The 19,056-nt window shown below is 41.1% G+C and overlaps 1 protein-coding gene across 1 annotated transcript in view; it reads right to left on the bottom strand.

Moving 5' to 3' along the window:
• GAD2 (glutamate decarboxylase 2) overlaps window positions 1–19,056 on the bottom strand; it is a 43,350-nt gene that overhangs the window by 14,263 nt on the left and 10,031 nt on the right. The window contains exons 3-6 of the mRNA XM_019531854.1: window positions 9,932–10,011; window positions 5,444–5,498; window positions 3,775–3,891; window positions 1,547–1,611 (exon numbers count right to left, since the gene is read on the bottom strand). Coding sequence (XP_019387399.1) covers window positions 1,547–1,611; window positions 3,775–3,891; window positions 5,444–5,498; window positions 9,932–10,011 — 317 coding nt within the window. The remainder of the gene's footprint in view (window positions 1–1,546; window positions 1,612–3,774; window positions 3,892–5,443; window positions 5,499–9,931; window positions 10,012–19,056) is intronic.

Genomic DNA, 19,056 nt, shown 5'->3' on the forward strand with positions numbered 1-19,056 from the left:
ATGCGGTCCCTGCCTGCCGGTGTATTCGCTTTACCCCACAGCTTGGTGTCATCATCAAACTTGAACAGGGTGCTCTCCACACCCTCGTCCAGGTCGCTAATGAAGATATTGAACAGCACCAGCCCAAGGACCAAGCCCTGGGGGACTCTGCTGCCCACACCCTCCCAGGTCGACATCAACCCGTCCATCACCACCCTCTGGGTGCGCCTCTGGAGCCAGTTTGCCACCCATGTGACTTGCATTCATCAGTGCTGCAGTCCCTCAGCTTGCCCACCAGAACTGGGTGGGACACTGTGTCGAAGGCCTTCTGGAAGTCCAAGAAGATGACATCGACTTCCTCCTTCACATCCAACCCATGTTGGTTACCCCTCAACATCACTTAACTGTTTTCTATTACAGTTTTCAATGTAGACATATCAGGTGTATACAAGTCCTGAAAAAATCAAAGTTGTTCCCCTATTCATCACCTTATGATGAAAGAATAGGAAATGGCAAGATTCCCATGTCCCATGGGAACCATGTCATTGCCCACTACTTGGAGATGACTCTTTGCAGAGCATTAAGGAAGTTCTGATCCAGTTGTGGATTTGAACTTTGTAATTTGAACATCTTTCAAATGCAGATATAGCCAGAGTTTCTAATCCAGATTTGGCTCCTATCCTGTATCCATTTTTTTTACACATGTGTCTCTTTTATGCTATCTCCTGACAGGAGGGGCAGAATTTTTATCTGTTCTGGATATACTAAATATATCCTGTTTGGTGCAAAAAATATTTGTGTGTGTTGGGTGTTGGTGGGGATTGAGGTTAACTAAAATACATCAAGCTTATTAAGTCATTTTTTTTAATTGTAAAGGTTTTGTGCTTCTGATTTCATTGGCAACAAGATATTATATAGTCATGTATATGAGAAAAGGAGATTGACCCTCCAGAGAAAGACTGGAGTATGGGGCATAGAAGAATCTATGCACAGGAGCTCATCTGCTCATAAAAAATCTCTATAGAACCAATTGCATTGTGGAACCCAGAATGTTGTGACATTGCAAAAAGACTTAGGAGTTGTAACATCAGGAAACTGTGATGTTGATTTTTTGTGTATCCTGCAAGTGATCTGAAGATTTATACATGATTGCCCCAGTAATAATGGAATGATCTCAGACCATCTGGCAACCCAATTCAAGGTCTTCAGGGATCATTTCTTACTGAGATACACATCTAAGTCTCACTAAACAGATCTACACAGAGAATCACTCAGAAGCTATTTTGCAGCTTGGAAGAGGTGAATTCCACAGATAGAAAATATCCATTATCTGTAGCAGAAAACAAAATCATATACCACAACTTTTAAGTCAAAATGCCTATTAAACAAGGGAACTCAATGATATTATTTCAGTTGAGAGGACAGACAACCTCAAAGATTGCTGCATACTGTGTATATTGGGCATAAGTTATTAATCGTATATCAACCTGGTTGATTGTTATTTAGAGCCATTTGGTAGTAATCCTGAGTTCACTGGGGCATCTAATAATCTGTGAATAAATCATACCTTTCAACACCGTTTAATTTCCATTTATGTTTCCTGGACATCAGCAGCCCACCACCCCATGCTGCCTGAAAAACAAGATACATTCTCTTAAAAATCAGGTAACTTTGCATTGCTGACACACATATATTCAGGTCAATTTGATGTCTGCTCCTTTTCTTTCCAAAGTGGGTTGCATGAAGCTAAATCACAGCTCTGATGGAGCTGCAGTCTGTGGGTGGAAACATAATCCATACCAGCACAGTTCTTCTTTTTCTGCTGTTTTTTTCTGGTAGCCTGTGGCTGGACTTATGTAGGTCAAGGTCCATGGACCAGCTAGCATCACCCTCCTGCCCAGCTAATTTCTCTCTCACTAGCACATGGCAGTGCTACACTGGGCCTGCCCTAAGCAGTGGTAGGGAGACAAGTAGGGAAAAAAAACTCACTGAAAGGTCAACTGACCTTTACACGTTCATGACTGGGAGGAGAATGGCACTGGTAATAGAACGGGATGGGACACAAAACACAGCTGTTTGCCTTGCCTCCCCTCTTGCAGAACTCTGAGAGCTGATCTCCCAGCATGTGCAGGGGAATAAGCCACTGCAAGGACCCCAGTAAGGTAAGCATGTCATTTGGCAAATACTTTCGGCATATGCCCCAGTTACTAGGGCCATTTTGGGGGAAATTATAGTATTATTTGTCTGCAAATTTAGAAAAAAATAATGTCCTTTTGCTCAACTGTCTATTTTGCAGTCTTCCTTCCTTTTCATGCCCTTGTGACAAGGTAGTTTGTAGAATTTCCAGCTGACATAGCTGCACCACAAGTGCTTCTGCTACGGCCTCAAACTTGCAACCTCTCGGCTGTCAATCTTAGTGCCCGCAACACTAGGGTTACCATATGTCTGGGTTTTCATGGACGTGTCCTCTTTTTGGGCCCTCCCATCTCTAGTTTTTTTTTTTTTAATATCAACAAATGTCTGGGGTTTTGCTCTGCTCAGCTTCAAAGTTTTTCCTGGCACTTCCCAGCTTGTCCTAGCAAGGAGCTGCTTGGGGCTGGGGGGAATGGAGGGAGGGCAATTGGAGGCAGGGGCATCACATGCATTTGTGTATGCACATGCATGTGGCCAGCATGCAGCCAGGCCGAGTGGTGGGAGCAGCCCCGGCAGCTGGCTGCAGGTAAGTCTATGGGAGGTGGGGTTTGAGGGCCAGGGCTTGGGACTGTGCATGTGTGCATCCATCACATGCATGTGCATGTGCATATGCGTGTGTGTATGTGAGTGTGTGTGTGGAGGGGATGGGTGTGTGAGTATGGCAGGTGCCTGGTGGCATTGGGGGTAGTTGACTTGGGCTGTAGCGGGGCAGAGGAGGTGGGGGAAATGCCTAACCCTCCAGCACAGGAGGGGAGAGGGGACTCTAGGGGCAGCAGACAGCTGTGTGGCTGGCTGGTGGCACTGGTGCCTGTGCTCACAGGGGTGGGGCAGCCAGGAGATGCTGCAGGGCTGGGGAGAGCAGGGGGCTGCAGGTCGGTAGTAAGGGACACTGGCAGGGCGGGTGGGGGTGGGCTGTGGCTTGGGAGTGAGGGGCACCAGGAGGGGTGGAAGACTGCCAGGAGTGTGGGGCACAGACAATGCCAGGAGGCTTCAGGTCAGGAGTGAGGGGCATCAGCAAGGACAAGGGGGCTGCAGGCTGGGAGTGAGGGGCACAAGCATGATTTGGGGGGTGGAGTACTATGGGTTGGGAGTGAGGGGCAGCAGCAGGACTGAGGGGGGCTGTGGTTTGGGAGTGAGGGGCAGGGACAGGGCATGGGCATGTCACTGCCCTCCCACAATCATGTTACCCCTTTCTCCCTCCCCAGCAGGTGTCCCCTTTTTTGAAACTGGAAATATGGTAATGCTACACACCACCCCAGCCCCCATTTTGCAGGAAATGGGCCTGAAAATATGTTGTTTTTTAAAATTAATTATGTCTAGAAATAAGGCATAGATTTTCAAACAAGGGTTTCAAACATCAGTTGTGTAAGTTCATGTTTAGCCAATTAAAATCAAATGCCTTTATTTTTAAATGGTTTTACATGCCCAGTCTGTTCCAGAAGCCCGGGCTTTCTCCAAATCAGTGGAGTAGAGAATTGGTCCCTAGGTGTAGTTTTCACTACAGGAACCAGGTATGTTGTTATCTGTACAAAATGACACTATATGTGCATGAGTGAATGCATGTTAACATGGGATGTGACCTGAGACTAATACAGTACTTACATCCACATGCATCCAGATTTTGTATTTCTTGCAGATATCTGCAATAGCAATGAGGGGATCAAATGCACCATACACTGTTGTTCCTGCTGTGGCACTCACTAAGAAAGGAACAAATCCCTATGCAAAGGAGAGAGACATTTTTAAAAGAGGGAATATTCAAGCAAAACCCATCCCCACTTGCAATAGTTTGATTTCCTCCCAAGTAGCCAGAGTGTAGTAGTACAATAAAGTAAGTAATTAAAAAAATAAGCTTAATTCCAGTAGCTGCTGTGCTACTGTATCTATATTCCTATGAAAAAATGAGATGCCATTTGGAAATAAGGAACTTGCATGCTATTTTTTTGGCTTTTCTTATTTGATATAGTAGTGATGTTACAATTTCTGTCTTAAGGTGGCAGCAAACTTCCAAGGTCAGGATTGAGGGTATGCATTGGGAAGATAAGATTTAGAATGAACAACCCACCTCCTGCCTCTGTCAGAAACAAAAAATGTGTATTCTGTGTTATGCCAATGTAAAATTACCTCTATCATAGAGATTCATTGTACAACAAATATCTCTGGAAAATTTGGAATTAACCTGTTGGTATATTATGATTCTTTCAATTTCTTTAACATTCAGAATGTGCTAGATTACATACATCAGGTAAAAAGATGCTGGCCCTGCCCCAGGGAGTTTACATTTTAAGGCTCTGCAGTCTTGTGCTTGAGTGTAACGTTTAATACATGAATAGTTCCACTGAAATCAACAGACATAGTGAGTCAAATTAATTGTGTATTGGGATAGGGACAGAAATTATACATAAACCAGTTTAAGTAATCAGAAACTGGTTTAAACCTGTAAAGAACATAAGTTCATTGCACATAAACCAGTTTCAAAATGGTTGAAACTAGTTTAAGATAAACCTGCTTGAATGCAGTATCAGACTTAACTGATTTGAGTCAAACTGGTTTATGAAACTTCCTTCCCAGACCCCTTCCTGGTTAAATCACAGTCCCCCAGCATGCTTTCCAGCCCTGGGCTGGGCTGTCTGCTCCAGCAGAGAAAGGTACATATCTGTGTGTGTGTGGGGGGGGGGGGGCAGGGACTACCCAGTGCTGTGCCTGCCCTCCACGGCCCGTTGCCTAAGCTGAGAGTGCTTGCTCTCAAGGGGGGCACCAGCGCTCTCAGGTGGTGCACCTGCACCCCTGTGCACCCTGTATGTGTTTCCTATGAGAGGAAGCAAACACACGGCCCATGATGGCTACATGCCAGAAAGGCGTGCTCTAGCACCCCCCAGCTTCTGGCCTGAGCCACTGCAGGCATGTGGCTACATTTCCTGAATCAAAAGTAAATGTGTATCCAGTTGTTTCTCAGTTTAATCTCTGTGGTTTAAAGTAACATTCAGAGACTGAATTGATTCAGTCTCGGGGTTTTAGACTGTCTGTACTTAGCCTTGGAGTCTAAAGTGTATATGAAAATTACAGACAGGAGCTGTATATATGTTTTAACATTTAGAACAACATAAGAAAGAGTGACTGATCTTTCTTAAAAGTTCTGAACTACCTACAGCAAAATGGGACATATTCGTTTTTTGTTTGTTTTTAACTACATTGACCTTAACGCATTTTCATATGTGAAGAAGCTCAAACTCCATGTACTGTTTCTGAAGGCATATGCTAATTCACTTACTTTTTGTTTAGCTTCAAGAATTCTTCTTTCAAGGTCTGATGGAATCATTTTCCCCCTGCAGCAAAAGATAATATAATATTAGGGCTTTGCTTTTGAAAACAGCCTTTTCTATTGCTTTCCCCTTTAAGTAACAATCCCAGGTAAGGATGAAATTAATACTACTGCACAAGGCCTATACCCCATTTAAGCCCTTAAATTAAGACCTCATCTGGTGTATAGTCCTTGCACTGGTCTTAGCACAGGGCTGATTGTCAACCTGTGGATTGTCACCTAGTTTGCACCAATGTACTGTTGATCATGTGTGAGTCACTCCAAATCAGAGAGGGCATGGCATGGCCCTTCACACAAGCTCCACTTAAAGTACGTGCCCAATGAGCCTCAGGGTTCAAATGGATTGTAACCATAGAGAATATGCTGCATGTCCTCAGGAGAGTTCTGAATTCAGGGAAAATTCTGAATTTACTGAATTCAGTAACCCAATATTGTTCTCAACTGCAGGACTTTGAAAGGTGAAGCCCGTGATTCTACCTTCCAAGGGCCAACTCACAGGATCCCCAATTCAGCTGCAGTGGCTTCAAGCAATGGGACTGGCTGGAAGCTCATAAATGAAGTGGACAGTAGGAGGAAGGTATCTCCCCTCTTTATGAAGTAAAGGTGTGACCATGTCACACTTCCACATCCACAGGAAAGCACTGGCTTTCATTTGCACTTGAATAAAATAAATTCATCCTTAGTGTAATTCTAATGAAATCAATGGAGTTACAACAGGGAAAACTACTCCATAGCTTGACGCAGTCAACTAATATTAGCTTTGAAACAGGCAGGAAAATAAACTGTTGGTCCAGGCTAAGATTATGTACATATTCAAGCTCTTCACGAGGAGAGTATATTGTATTTGAAATGGATTTAGTATGAGCCATTCACCTGAGATTCAACCTCTGTCATATAAGCCCTCCAGGCTAATTTGGGAAATCTTGTAAATTCATTAGGTTTGTGATGAAAACACTGCTAATATTTACATATTGAAATGTGGGGCTTTGATTGTTTCAGCTGAGAGTAAGACTATCCAAGAAGAAAGAAAATGTATAACAGGATTAGCATCATGATGGTTCCTTGTAGATTTTTTGCAAAGTTTTTTTTAATTAATTTTGACTAACCAGGTGTATTTATAGAGACCAAATCTTAAAGGACCTTTTCTTAGTACAGCTGGTCATTTGTTTTACTGAAAAAGTGGGTTTTTGTTAAAAAGGAATATTTTTATGAAAGAACTGAAAACCAAAAACTTGAAATGCTTTCCCAAAAAGGTAAGAGAATACCAAAATGTGTAAGTTTTTTCATGTTTTTCTCTGAAAAAAATCTTCATGTGAACTTTTAATGGAGATGGAAAAAAATGAAAAGTTACAGTGAAAAAACTGCATTTCTTATGAGCTCTGTGGCAGAAGACCACTTCTGTCTCTTCCCAAAAACTCTGCTGTGTGACAATTTGGTTAATATGGGCCCTACAGAGGGCAGACATCCCATCGCTTTAGGTAACCTGGGTTGGATACATTCCTGAGGGAGGGGGAAAACCTGCTCCCTCTGCCTACGTGACTGGCATCACTTACCTGGGTGAGGGGGTTACACCCCCTATTGTTCTAAGCACTGCCAACCTGACTGGGAGGGGGCTAGAGACTGTGCCAGTCTGCCCAGCAACCAGCGATGAATTTCTTTATTGGTTGGCTTGCATCCAACAGGTGGAGATTCCCTCTGGAGGCAGGGAGTTCGTTGATCATGAGTTTCAAAAAAGAGAGCAAGTTTCAGATGGTCCAGCTCTTCTCTCTCTGAGTTTTCATCATGTCTACTGCCCTTCCTCCTGAGAAGTCCTTAACTTATATAGACCTTATGACCTCTTATACCTGGACAGCCTAGCTTTTGTAAAAACCCAGTCACAGTATTTTGCTTTCCCGGTGAAAGAATAACATCAACAATCATTTTGTTTTTAGATTCCAAGGGGAAAATTTCTATTGACTCGAACTTTCCCCTGCTTATGTATTAAGTAGTCTGAACATTTTTTCTTTTTCTCTTAAAAGTGTTTCTGGAAACATAAAAGGAATGTAATAAAAACATGTAAAACCAAGGCTGAGTATTCTTGCTCTATATATGGTATAGAAACCTGCTGCATTACAGTCTTAAGCATTGCTAGAATAGATCCAGTCACATGTAGCTAGTTAGACCTGAGCATTGCCAAAATTCATGTGGAAGGAAGTAATTAGCCAGCTCTGAGCAATAACACAATGTACACAGGAGTGTTCAGTAAACAAAGCTGCAAGCATTTTCAAAATTTACACAGGAGCAAGTAGTAAGTTGGTCCCCCATATGGCCATAATACTCATTGGAACAGGTAGAAAAAATCTTCAATAAAGCCAAAATATAGTAGGAGCAAATCAACCTATCACATTACAAACAGATATATAGTATGCCTTTGAATGCAAGATTCGCCTTCAAAACCAAATCTTTCTTCTAAAAATGGACTGTCTTAGAGTAAAAAAAGTAAAAAGTTATTATATGTACCACAGAGGTTGTATCCTTTTAAATTTGTCCCTATTGGCTTGGGTTTTTTAAATTAAGTTGCAAGTCAGAATATTTGGGTAGCTTAAATTCAAGGGCATCATATTCAAGGAATATGGGCATGGAGAAGGGCATGGAGTTATCCAGGCACTACCATTGTCAATATACCTGCATGGTAAGTAAACACAGGGTAAAAAGATTGGTAAACTAGTCCTACCTTTGACAGAACTGCATTTTTGCTTTGTTTAGGGTAGTTGCCTGCATGTTCTTCTGGCTAAAATGCTTATGAAAATACCCTGCAGACCAGCCCCAGTGCAACAAAGATACAGGCAAATTCTAGGAGATGTAGCTGAGAATAAGAACTGTCAGTGGTGAACCATGAATCTGTTGCCTGGGGGCCAATGCTTGCATTTGTGCCCCCCCCAAAGATGAACCGAGCAGGGTGCGGGGCCTGAGGCAAATCAACCTGTGCAGGGTCCCACCTCCTACCCCATGGCACTTCCATGGGGGAATTAGCAGTGCGGCATGTTGGCCGTAGGGGGAGGGATGGTGGCTGGAATTTCTGGCTGGAATGGCCAAAGAAAGCCAAAAGCCGCAAACCACAATCCACCGGGCGGGCAGACAGGTGAGCCACACACAAAACGCGGGAGGTGTCACGGCTTCTCCAGCTGGCATCCACGCCCCGGCCAGTGCCCTGGGCCATGGCCCACTACCACCCCATCCTGCCCCCGTCAGTATGCTACTGTCAGCTGTCAGTTACATGAATTTGGTTCTTAGCAAACAGAAAAAGCAAAGGGTTTATTATAAGGACTAGTGTGTCAGTTGTCCACGTGGTCATTAATTCCTTTGGAAAGAGTGCTCAATCTTTTGTGAAGAGGGAGATAATAAGTCTATAAATCAATATACAGGGTCTTCTGTGATTACTACTCTAAATTGCTCAGGTAGTTTTATTCTTTTTATGATAGAAATAGAACACTGAGACTCTAGTTAAGTGTTTCACTTCATCTGGAGCCATAAATGATTCAGCACATTATAACAATAGTATTCAATGGGTCATAAAAAGAGTATTTTTACTAAAAGAGTATTAATACAACTGGCTGGAAATTTTGCATCGATTTTCTTTTTCAACAGAAAATGCACTTTCTCTAAAACAAAATTTCCACAAGAAAATGCTGGTTTTGCCACATCTTTTCTATTTTGTCTTAGGAACATACATGGATTTAACTGGATGAAAACATTTAATTTCAGACAGTTCAACATGAATGAATATTCAAGTTTTTGTAGGTACCTCATGCCCTCATTCCTGTCCTATTGGCTGAACTGCCTGGTGGCTGTTCATGATCTACAGTGTACTACAATCTATCCTCTGGCTTTACTGTCAGAGGATATCTTGGGATTCTCATGAACATAGTATAGCATATGAACTAGGGTTCAGTCAAACTACCTAGCGCATAGAGGAGAGTGAGGACAGGAGGCATCCAAACTGCAACTCCCAGGAGTCACTGGTGGCTGTAATTCAACATTGAACTGCATTGAAATGCAGTATTTCAGCTTAATTTGACAACGCCAAATTAAACATTTCAATGCAAGAATATTTAAATGTTATTTGATCCAAACACAGCATGTCAATACTTCTGCATCAAAATTTCAAGGAACATTTTTGGTGTTAAAATAATTGACAGGTTGATTTTTTATTTCAGTTCAGGATGATGACAAACTCCAAAATCTCAGAATTTTCAGTATGATAGAAATTATGATTTTCAACCAGTTCTAATTACGAGCTGCTATACAAGCTGTTTCAAAGGCCCTAGTTCCTCATCTGTGTAAGTCAACCTTATCAGTATAAATCAAGCAAACCAGGCTGATTACACCAAATGATAATAAGGGCCTAAATGTTTTGCATAGCATTTAAAAGTGACCATGTTTGGAATCTATACTTACCTTTCATCACATCTAATCAGAACGACACTATCTGTACCAATTCCCAAAGCTGCGGCTCCTTTTTTCACAGAAAAGTGACTCTGAAAAAGCATATATGGTATTCTGTGTTATTTCTATTATTATTCCTTCTGCAACTTAATGCAAAAAAACCCAAAACAACAAAAATCTTTAGTTTTCCAGTGATCTCGAGAAACAAAGCTAAATAGACAATCATTCTATTCATGTAGTTTGTCTAGAACACAGGCAGGCAATTATTTTGGGCAGAGGGCCGCTTACTGAGTTTCGGCAAACCACCAAGGGCCACATGACAGGAAGCCCAGAGCAGATAAATGTTAATTTTCTAAAATTTTTAGGGGCCCCAGAGGCCAGATAGAATGGCCTGGCAGGCCGCATCTGGCCCCTGGGCCGCATTTTGCCCACCCCAGTCAAGAAACTCAGCTCTTTAATTTGAAGCTTCAGACTAGGACACTGGAATCATTTGAAGCAATAGTAATAACTTTAATCTGATTTTATTCAGGAAACGCCTGTGTGCATCTATCACTGAATTTGACTCTCTGTAACTCCTATTGACACAGTGGTAGAGCAGTTAAAGTAATTTTATTAAGGCTCCAGAGATGAGATGTCAAACCCCACTTTGACCCTATGCAAAGGCTACCCCAACCACCCAGCTGTAAATGAATATTTGGGTACTCATGCTGGGGACCCAAAAGCATGTCACGTGATTCCAGCCACAATCCTCCCTGGTGTGCTGTTGCCTACAGAAATTGACCTGCTTTAACTCTGGTAGCCCTATGGTCCTCATCTCAGAAGAACCCTTAACTTTTTTACTTACTGCCTTAGCTTACTGGAAAATCCATTAATTTTACATGTGGCATCCCAAGTGAAGTACATCTGCTATGTGACCAGTAGCCAGATACTGTCATAATGCCATTCACTTTTCATAGGCAACCAGCTGAGGACGTGTAAAGACAGTAAGCCTGATTTTGATCTCAGGTCAATGAAAATTAAGAGTAATTCCACTGAAGTAAATGGAATTATACCAACCTCATATCAGAATCAGGGCTAATATAAATGCACGGGATAAAAGTGGGGGTTATATAGTGGGGAAAATAGCTTAATCTAATTATTCTGTTAGGAACTGGCTCCTAAATAAGTGGTGGTTTATAATTAAATTTAAATTCCAGTTGTTATAATATTGTATAAGTGTATAATAATGTATCAAGCTATACTGCTGAGAAGTGGTTTTTGATTAACCTGAATTTAACTGTAATGTGTCTGTCCTATGTCCTATAACTTAACTACAGATCATTAAATTGTCCAAAAAGGAATGTGTGCAACTTTTGTAGTTGAAACAATTATAATACTCGTGATTAAAATGATAAGATACAAATCTGAAGCATGTTTGCCATTCACTGAAAAGCAGGTTGGGTTAGCAATCAGAAAACTGTTTGAGTGGTGGGATAGTTAATCCTTTTATCCCATCTCAATCTACTCTCACTGCTGTGTTATTGGATTAAAAACAGTTGTTAGATTTCTCTTGGGACAAAGCCTGTTAACCTGGGACTGTACAGACATACAAGCACATTGCCCCACTTTAGGTACCTTGGAAGCACCCAAAGGCAAAAACAAATGTAGAGTTTGAGTAGATCCTGACTGATTTGAGTCAAAACCTGGGAGCAGAATAGCCCTTTAGGCTAAAAACAGATGGCAGGTTTAATCTGGTGCTGTAGACTTGCATTAAAACAGGTTCCAGGTCAGACATTTACACACACAGTTTGCACAATCTGAAAGCAAATTAATTCGAATTAGCCATGATTGTTCCAAGTCTTAATTTAACAGTTCACAGTTATTTAACATGGGACAGTGTTTGTACTGTCTGTAGGATCCCAGGATAAAATGTTTTTTGCTGGGGGAGGGGTGGGAATCAACATTTTTTTTACCCCAGATAACTCTTTCTCCAGGACCACTGTGGCTAATTCAAGTTAATTGCCATTCATTTCAGGGACAAGCTGTGTGTATGGAGGACTACGCTGCTCCCGGGTTTTGACTCATTCAGTCAGAACTGACAGTTTTTATCCTTAGTTGCCCTGGCTGTAAATAGATGTCTCATTTGTCCTGGGACTAATGGTCCTGAGTTTTGACTTGGATCAAAACAGTTGTTTACACATGTAGTCCTTTAAAACTACCTTGCTGTTCTTCTGCCAGTAGACAGCCATGGAGACACACACCCTGAAAGGGTTGCCCCTGGAGTAAATGGCAATTAAGTTAAATAAACCACAGTTAGTTTACAGATGCAGACAGCACTACCATGGGAAGAAGGAGGGAAGTACACATCTTATTGCACATACTTCACAGGTACTTGGAGCAGGACAATGGGTGTGAAGGTCTGTAGGATCCAAGGTCAAAAGATTTTCTCCTGGGAGAAATGCAATGTCTGTTTACAATCAAAGGGTAAAAGCAGTCCTTGGAGTTTATCCTGGGTCTGACCATCCCAGACTTTGACTTGTATTGAAATAGGTACAATCATTCACACAGGCAACTTGGAATTAACCCCAACTATCTTGGGGAAAAAGTGTTATCTTGGATACTTCACAGGTATTTAAAGGGAAACAGTGGCCTCTATATCTGTAGGGTCCCAGAAAAAAAAGTCTTTGTCCCAGGAGAAGTCCAACCTTTGCTTTTAATCAAACTGACTAGGTTCTGTTGATTCAAATGTGCTAGCAGAGTCCAGGCTTGTAACAATGTAGGGAGCCTTGATGAGGTGCAAAGAGAGGAACAGAAGTTGAACAGAGACTCTGAGTACCAAGAAGAAAACCAGACTTAATGTTGTATGAAAACCTGAGAGCAGGCTGTTCCCCTACAAATGAATAAGCATGCTTCCATCATCTTAAGCAATACCTTTAATATTGAAATCAGTGGGATTGTGCAGATATGTAGTACCTTTTGCATGATGTGGATAGCTTTCTGCTTCACCTGCAGCCATCTTAAGTGGCTTGTGCTGAATTGATGGAAGTTATGATATCATAGAACAGCATCTAACCCAAATTCTAGAATTCTGACAAAGCAATAAGGAACTTTTCTGTATATTGTACAGTAGCATTAGCTCAGGAATAGCATGGAAAAAAAGACAAGAGGACAAACAGGTACTCCTCGGTTGCCCCAGTTAATGTTGTTTCATTATTACGTTGCTGATCTATTTCAGAACATGCTTGTTTAAAGTTGTGCAATATTTGGTTATAACGTTGTTTGGTCACTGCCTGCTAGTAGGTAACTACTGTGATGTAATTGGATTCACTTAACATTGTTTTGCTTAAAGTCACATTTTTCAAGAACTTAACTATGGCGTTAAACAAGGAGTAGCTGTACTAAGGCATGTGGTCTGTCCTTGCACCATTACAAAATAACTAAAGGGCAGAATAGAGTCAGAAAAAGAATTAACCATTATTATTACACAAAGCAATTGCTTGACCTCAGCTGTGCTGCTAAGCAGATGGATTTGGACACATTAAGAAAAGAGGTAGATGACTAGAAAATTATTTACTATGACTCCTATGATACAGTGAAGCACGGACACATGTGCTTCACTTTGGGCATGTGAAGTCAATGGAACTTTAGTATATATTTAAAGTTTAGGGCATACTTAAATTTTTGCAATAGGTGGTCCATTCTAAATTAACTTAGTTTTTAAGACAGAGCTACCTCTGAGGAATACTTAGTAAGGTGAAGAAATACAGTTCCTTTTCTTTTTTGTATTCTTGTGAAAAGGTATTTAACAGAATTAGAATCTAATAGGGCCATGCCATGAGTGTTTCAGCTATTTGCCTTGAATCTGGCTTGCAACTCTGTGCCTTAGCAACCACATCACACCAGCCCCCAGAAATGATGTGTATGACTGTAACAAAAGAAAAAAGGATATAGAAAGATGTTTAAGACCTAAAACTATTTAACATAATCTATGTACTCACAAGAGGAGTAGCAGTATCTATCATGCCTAAGGTTGCATGAGTTTCCATTTTAAATCTCTGCCACAACATTTTCAGAGAACAAGGAGAGTAAAATAATTATGTAAAAGAATTTTGTGTGATTGGGTGCTAAACAGGTGGAGATAGAAATTTGAAATATGGTATAAAATAAGTGTTATTGAAATGTTTTTGAATATTCTGATGAAAACTAGTTTTGATTTGTCCATGTTATGAGTCCATGGAAATCACATTTTGGGCATATGAAATAGAGATTTCAGGCTTTTACCTTGCTTAGGTTGTGAAATGGAGTTTGGGGAGATTACATGTTGGAGCTAACGTAGATGAGTGGGGAAACAACATTTTTAAAGTTTATTATAATTATGTATTTACTCAGTTTTAGGACTGAACTGTACAACCTAACCATACTTTTAACAAACCTATTACTGAACTATGGGTACATATGCTTATATATTATATTGGACAATATATTAAGGAAAATCCTATTGTCTTGAATGGTTTTTGAAACCTTTAAAATTCTTCTCAAACTCATGTGACTAAAGATACCAACAGTATCAAACACTGAGTATGAATGGAAAAAGTACTGACCTTCTCTGATTAGATTAATAAATCAGCTTTTCATGTTTTAGCTAAATGATTAAATCAGAAGGCTTTACATTAATTAGTTAGATCCATATCTCTATTGAATTCTAGAAAAAGACTCACTTGGTGGTACTGATTACTTTGTACAGTTTGAAAATAGGTTTGGAATAGACTTCCACCGGAGATGGTTCAAGCACCCACTTTGAATGTCTTCAAGACACATTTGGATGTTTATCTTGCTGGGATCCTATGATTCCTGCTGACTTCCTGCCCCTGAGGTGGGGGACTGGGCTCGATGATCCTCTGGGGTCCCTTCCAGCCCGAACGTCTATGAGATCTATGAAAATCTATAGAGCTCCATGATACATAGAGCTCCATGATAAGGAAAGGACATATTGACTAAGAAAAAAGCTGCTGACATCATGAAGTCTGTAATGACAGTAAATTCCTGAGTTTGAGAAGGCATAGCTGATCTTTACACAGACTGGAGTGGAAATGCAATGGTGTCAAAATAATAATAGTTTACTAATGGTTTTATGAAGCCAGAAATTATTATAGATTTAGTAAAATAATTACTTGCATCAATTCAGTTATATACATATACACATATGTATGTTGAATAGAATATGGAATATGTTGTGTTTAATTAAGGACAACTTTTGAGTTCTATAGCCTTGTATTGTATTGTATTGTATTACTAATATAAAAGAATACAGAACTCAAAGTTGGTAGATGTATTTCATGGTATTTCTCAGTGGTAAAAGGAGACTTTGAAATGGCCTCTTAGAAGATTTCAATTAAATGATCTATATATCCTTTATGTTAGCAAAGAGTTAGAGTTGAGTGGCTAGGAGTTGAAAGGAAATCTAGATTTGCCTTTGGAAAGGGAAATGGTTTAAATGAAATTGTGAAAAGCAGGGAGTTGAGAGTATTATTAACTTTAAACAATAAGAGTGGATTATTCCCCACAGCAAAATGGACCTGCTGAGTGAGGATACTTGTTATATGTTCTAAAATGCCTTATGTTTGGAATAAGTTTATTTGCTGTACCAGTTCTTCTAAAGTTTTTGATAATATACTTTCTAAGGTAAGAAGCACAATGCAAATGTATTACAGGTGCATTAATTAAAAAGGTCAGGCCTCTTAAAAAAATAAAGAATTTAAATAATAAATATCCCACTTATTAGATGTAAAGCTTCATTAAAATTGCTATGACCAAGATATATAATGATCTTACATGAGAACTCCTTTAATATATAGATGGTATACTTTGTTATTATTACAACATTCAATCTACTGTCCTATTTTATGGCTGACTTTATTTTACCTACCAACTTTAGTTTAAATTATTATCTCATAATTGGGAATGGCTGGTACTGAGGAAAAAACATTTTAACGTAGGGATCCCCAGTGCCCATGTCAGTACGATTAAGCCTGAAATTAGTTTCTTTCTACACAAATCAGAGTGATAAGCTTTGAGAAGAAAATTAATAGGGTGAGGAATTAACTCTCAACTACTTCGCATGACAGGCAGCAGAATAACTAAGGCAGTGGCTGCTGCCCCTCTGAGATATCTGTTTGTAGGCACTGGTCCACTGCTTCTGTGTAATCATGGATCCTGGGTCCTTATCCCTAATAGCCCCTCTGTCTTAGTCATTTTAGGCTACCATGGAAATTCCCTCTACAGTGCAGTTCCACTCAGGGTTTAAACAGTATGGCAGGCCTTATGTAGGCTCTTGGTACTTGGATGACTTGAAATTTCAGGTCTAATAGCAAACTACAGCATTTACTGCAATGGTCCGTCCCATTGTATGCATACTCTGGGCATTGATCCATTATCATCCTAAACACTAGGCTGGAGCTGGGGTGGGAGAGGCAGCCATGGGGGGTGGGGCTGGGAGAGTGGGTGGGGGCTGGGGGCTCATGGCAGAGCCCCCCACATGGTGTGGGGCACTGGGGGGCAGCAGGGATCATCTCCCCCATCTAGCCTCCCATCACCCACTCTCTTGGGCCCAGCTTCCTGCTGCAGTGGTTGGGTGTGGGGGGGAGACTGCCCAAATCACCAAAGCTCTCCAAATCTTTTCTGAATCAATTTGGATGTTTTAACTGGTCCCCTGATTCAATTCGGATTTGGAGATTCTCCCACTGAATCGGGCTGAATCTCCTCCAGACTGAATCAACACCCGAAGCTTTGCACAGCCCTACTAAACACACTGCAGTCATGTGGTTAATGTTTAATTTGCTATTGCTATTAAATTAGTAGGTTATTTATTAAATTAGGGGGAATACGTTTTTAATAACTTTATGTTAACCTAAGTTACTGTGCAGTAATGACACATGTGTAGATGCTCCCCCTGAATAGAAACAGTCAAGTTCTCTGTTTCTTATCCTCCCCTCTCTTTGGAACTGTCCAGAGATCCACTCTGGACTGCAGGAACGTTTTTTGCCAAAAATGTGTAAAATCAACATGTCTTCACAAAACATTTTGTTTTTGACATAACAACATATTCGGACTGTTAAAAAATGTTTTGTAGAAATGTTCTGTCTAGCGTTACTGGCACAGTTTTCATTACGGTATGAACTTTGGATCTTTATTACAGTTACTTGTCTACAAAGGAAACAGACTTCCTTCAAAGGAAAGATAATATGAATTTACACTGTTCACTAACTTCTCCGAGGGATACTTTTAATGCATTTAAAGTGAAATAAAGCTAAGTCACAAGAATGCACTTTTATGCTGTGTCCCCACATGCAGCAGTGTGTGCTTGCAGTGGTACAAAGAGTAGCAGCACAAATTAATGCCCTGCTCTCCCAGATGGAGAGCCAGGGTGGACCTAGAGAATGGGAGATGCTCTGGCCAGCAGCCAGAGTGTCTCCCTGGAGGGCCCAGCCCCTGGTGTGTGCACCATGCTGCTTTTTTTCTGTCATGGTTTCTTTTGATACTGGGAGTTCCTAGTGGAGTAGAAAACTCCACAACAGTACATGTGTAGACGCTGGAGGGGCTTGCTGGGGCACAAGAGTGCTTCAGTACAGTGGTTGTCTGCCAGCTAACTCTGCGTTGAAGCTCCCTTGTACCCCAACCAGCCCCTCCACAGCATGTTGACCTGGGGGGAGCAGACCCAGGATGGCAGGTTGTCTCTCCAGACCTCCCTGCCACATGCTGTGCATGAATAAACTCCGGAGCTGACTGCTTTGGAGTTAATTGCTTCCAGGTGCACCATTTGAATGTTATTCAAGAGCACTAAATGCAAGTGTAGATGTGCCCACTGGGTACATCTACACATGCGCTTTACTGAGGAACTTACTAATTAACGTTGCAGTAAAGCATCACTGTCTACACACACACCCATATAAGGGCACAGTAAATTAATTAATTCCATCATAGGATAATACTCTATGGGATAATTACTATCCTACAGCAGAGCCATTTAGTGTTTCAAAATGCATATGTAGATGGTGATCAGGACTGGCTGGGGCATGAAGGTGCTACAATGTGCTGCTGGCATCCTTGTGCTTCAGCTGGCCCCTCCGCCACCCAACAATGCCACCCGGAGCCTGGATCTGACCTCCCCACTGCCCCCCAGCACCTGCCAGCCCAGGGTTGCTCTACCCCAAACAACTGTGGTCCCATGTGAAGATGCTGCATCCGGGAAGCAGCTGACTCTGGCATGAACTGTACTGGAGTTTATTGCTACATGCTAATTACACATGTGGATGCATCCACTGACTTCCCCCTACAGATAACCTTTGAATGTATGTAGGACCATACCTACATGGGATGCTCCCAGATATGTTAACAGGAAATTCTGAGAGGCCTATAGACCTACACATTCTTTTAGCTGAAGGCAGGGTATAGGTGTACCTTATAGATAGATTAACATAAGCTGAGACATAAGGTTATATTAGTCATAGCTCATTTTATCAGGTGCTATGAAAGGATCACATGGCTAACATGCCTAAGTACCTCTCTCTATTCTTCCAGATGGAGAGTATAGTGTATTCTGTCCCATACAGACATACTGGAATATGAAAAAGAGAAGGAACTGGCCTTTACCAAAATCAGCCTATTTCTATAGACTTATATAAACCTGAGGAATGTAAAAAGCAAGGATTAACCTCCTGGATTTGTTGCATATCCTGTTGGGTCCCTGTATGAGTACTGGGACCACTCATGCCTAGATCAGATTGCAGTCATGGGCTCTTACTGTTAGGGTCTCCAGTTTTTATTATGTGGTTTCATATGAAGAACTGTACAATTGGAGCTATACTGCCAGATGTACCCCTTCCTATCACTTGTCCTGGAGTCCTCCCTGAGCAGTATGATAGAAGGGAATGGAAAGCCAGGTAAGCTGATGCTGATTGAATCAGATCTACTTACTGTTTAAGCTTCTGCAGACCTGTGGAAATAGCACTGTCTTCTCACCCAAGTCTAGGTAATTTTCATCTGCTATTCCTTCCTTCCATTCAGGGTAAAGACCATATGGCCCTTAACTATATGTCAAGTACAAAATGCAATGGGATTTTCTAACCATCTTAATATGGATCATGCATTATGTGGAACAA

Source organism: Crocodylus porosus, unplaced genomic scaffold, assembly GCF_001723895.1.
Source record: "Crocodylus porosus isolate Cpor-Errol unplaced genomic scaffold, CroPor_comp1, whole genome shotgun sequence".
In the NCBI taxonomy this organism is placed as follows: domain Eukaryota; kingdom Metazoa; phylum Chordata; order Crocodylia; family Crocodylidae; genus Crocodylus; species Crocodylus porosus.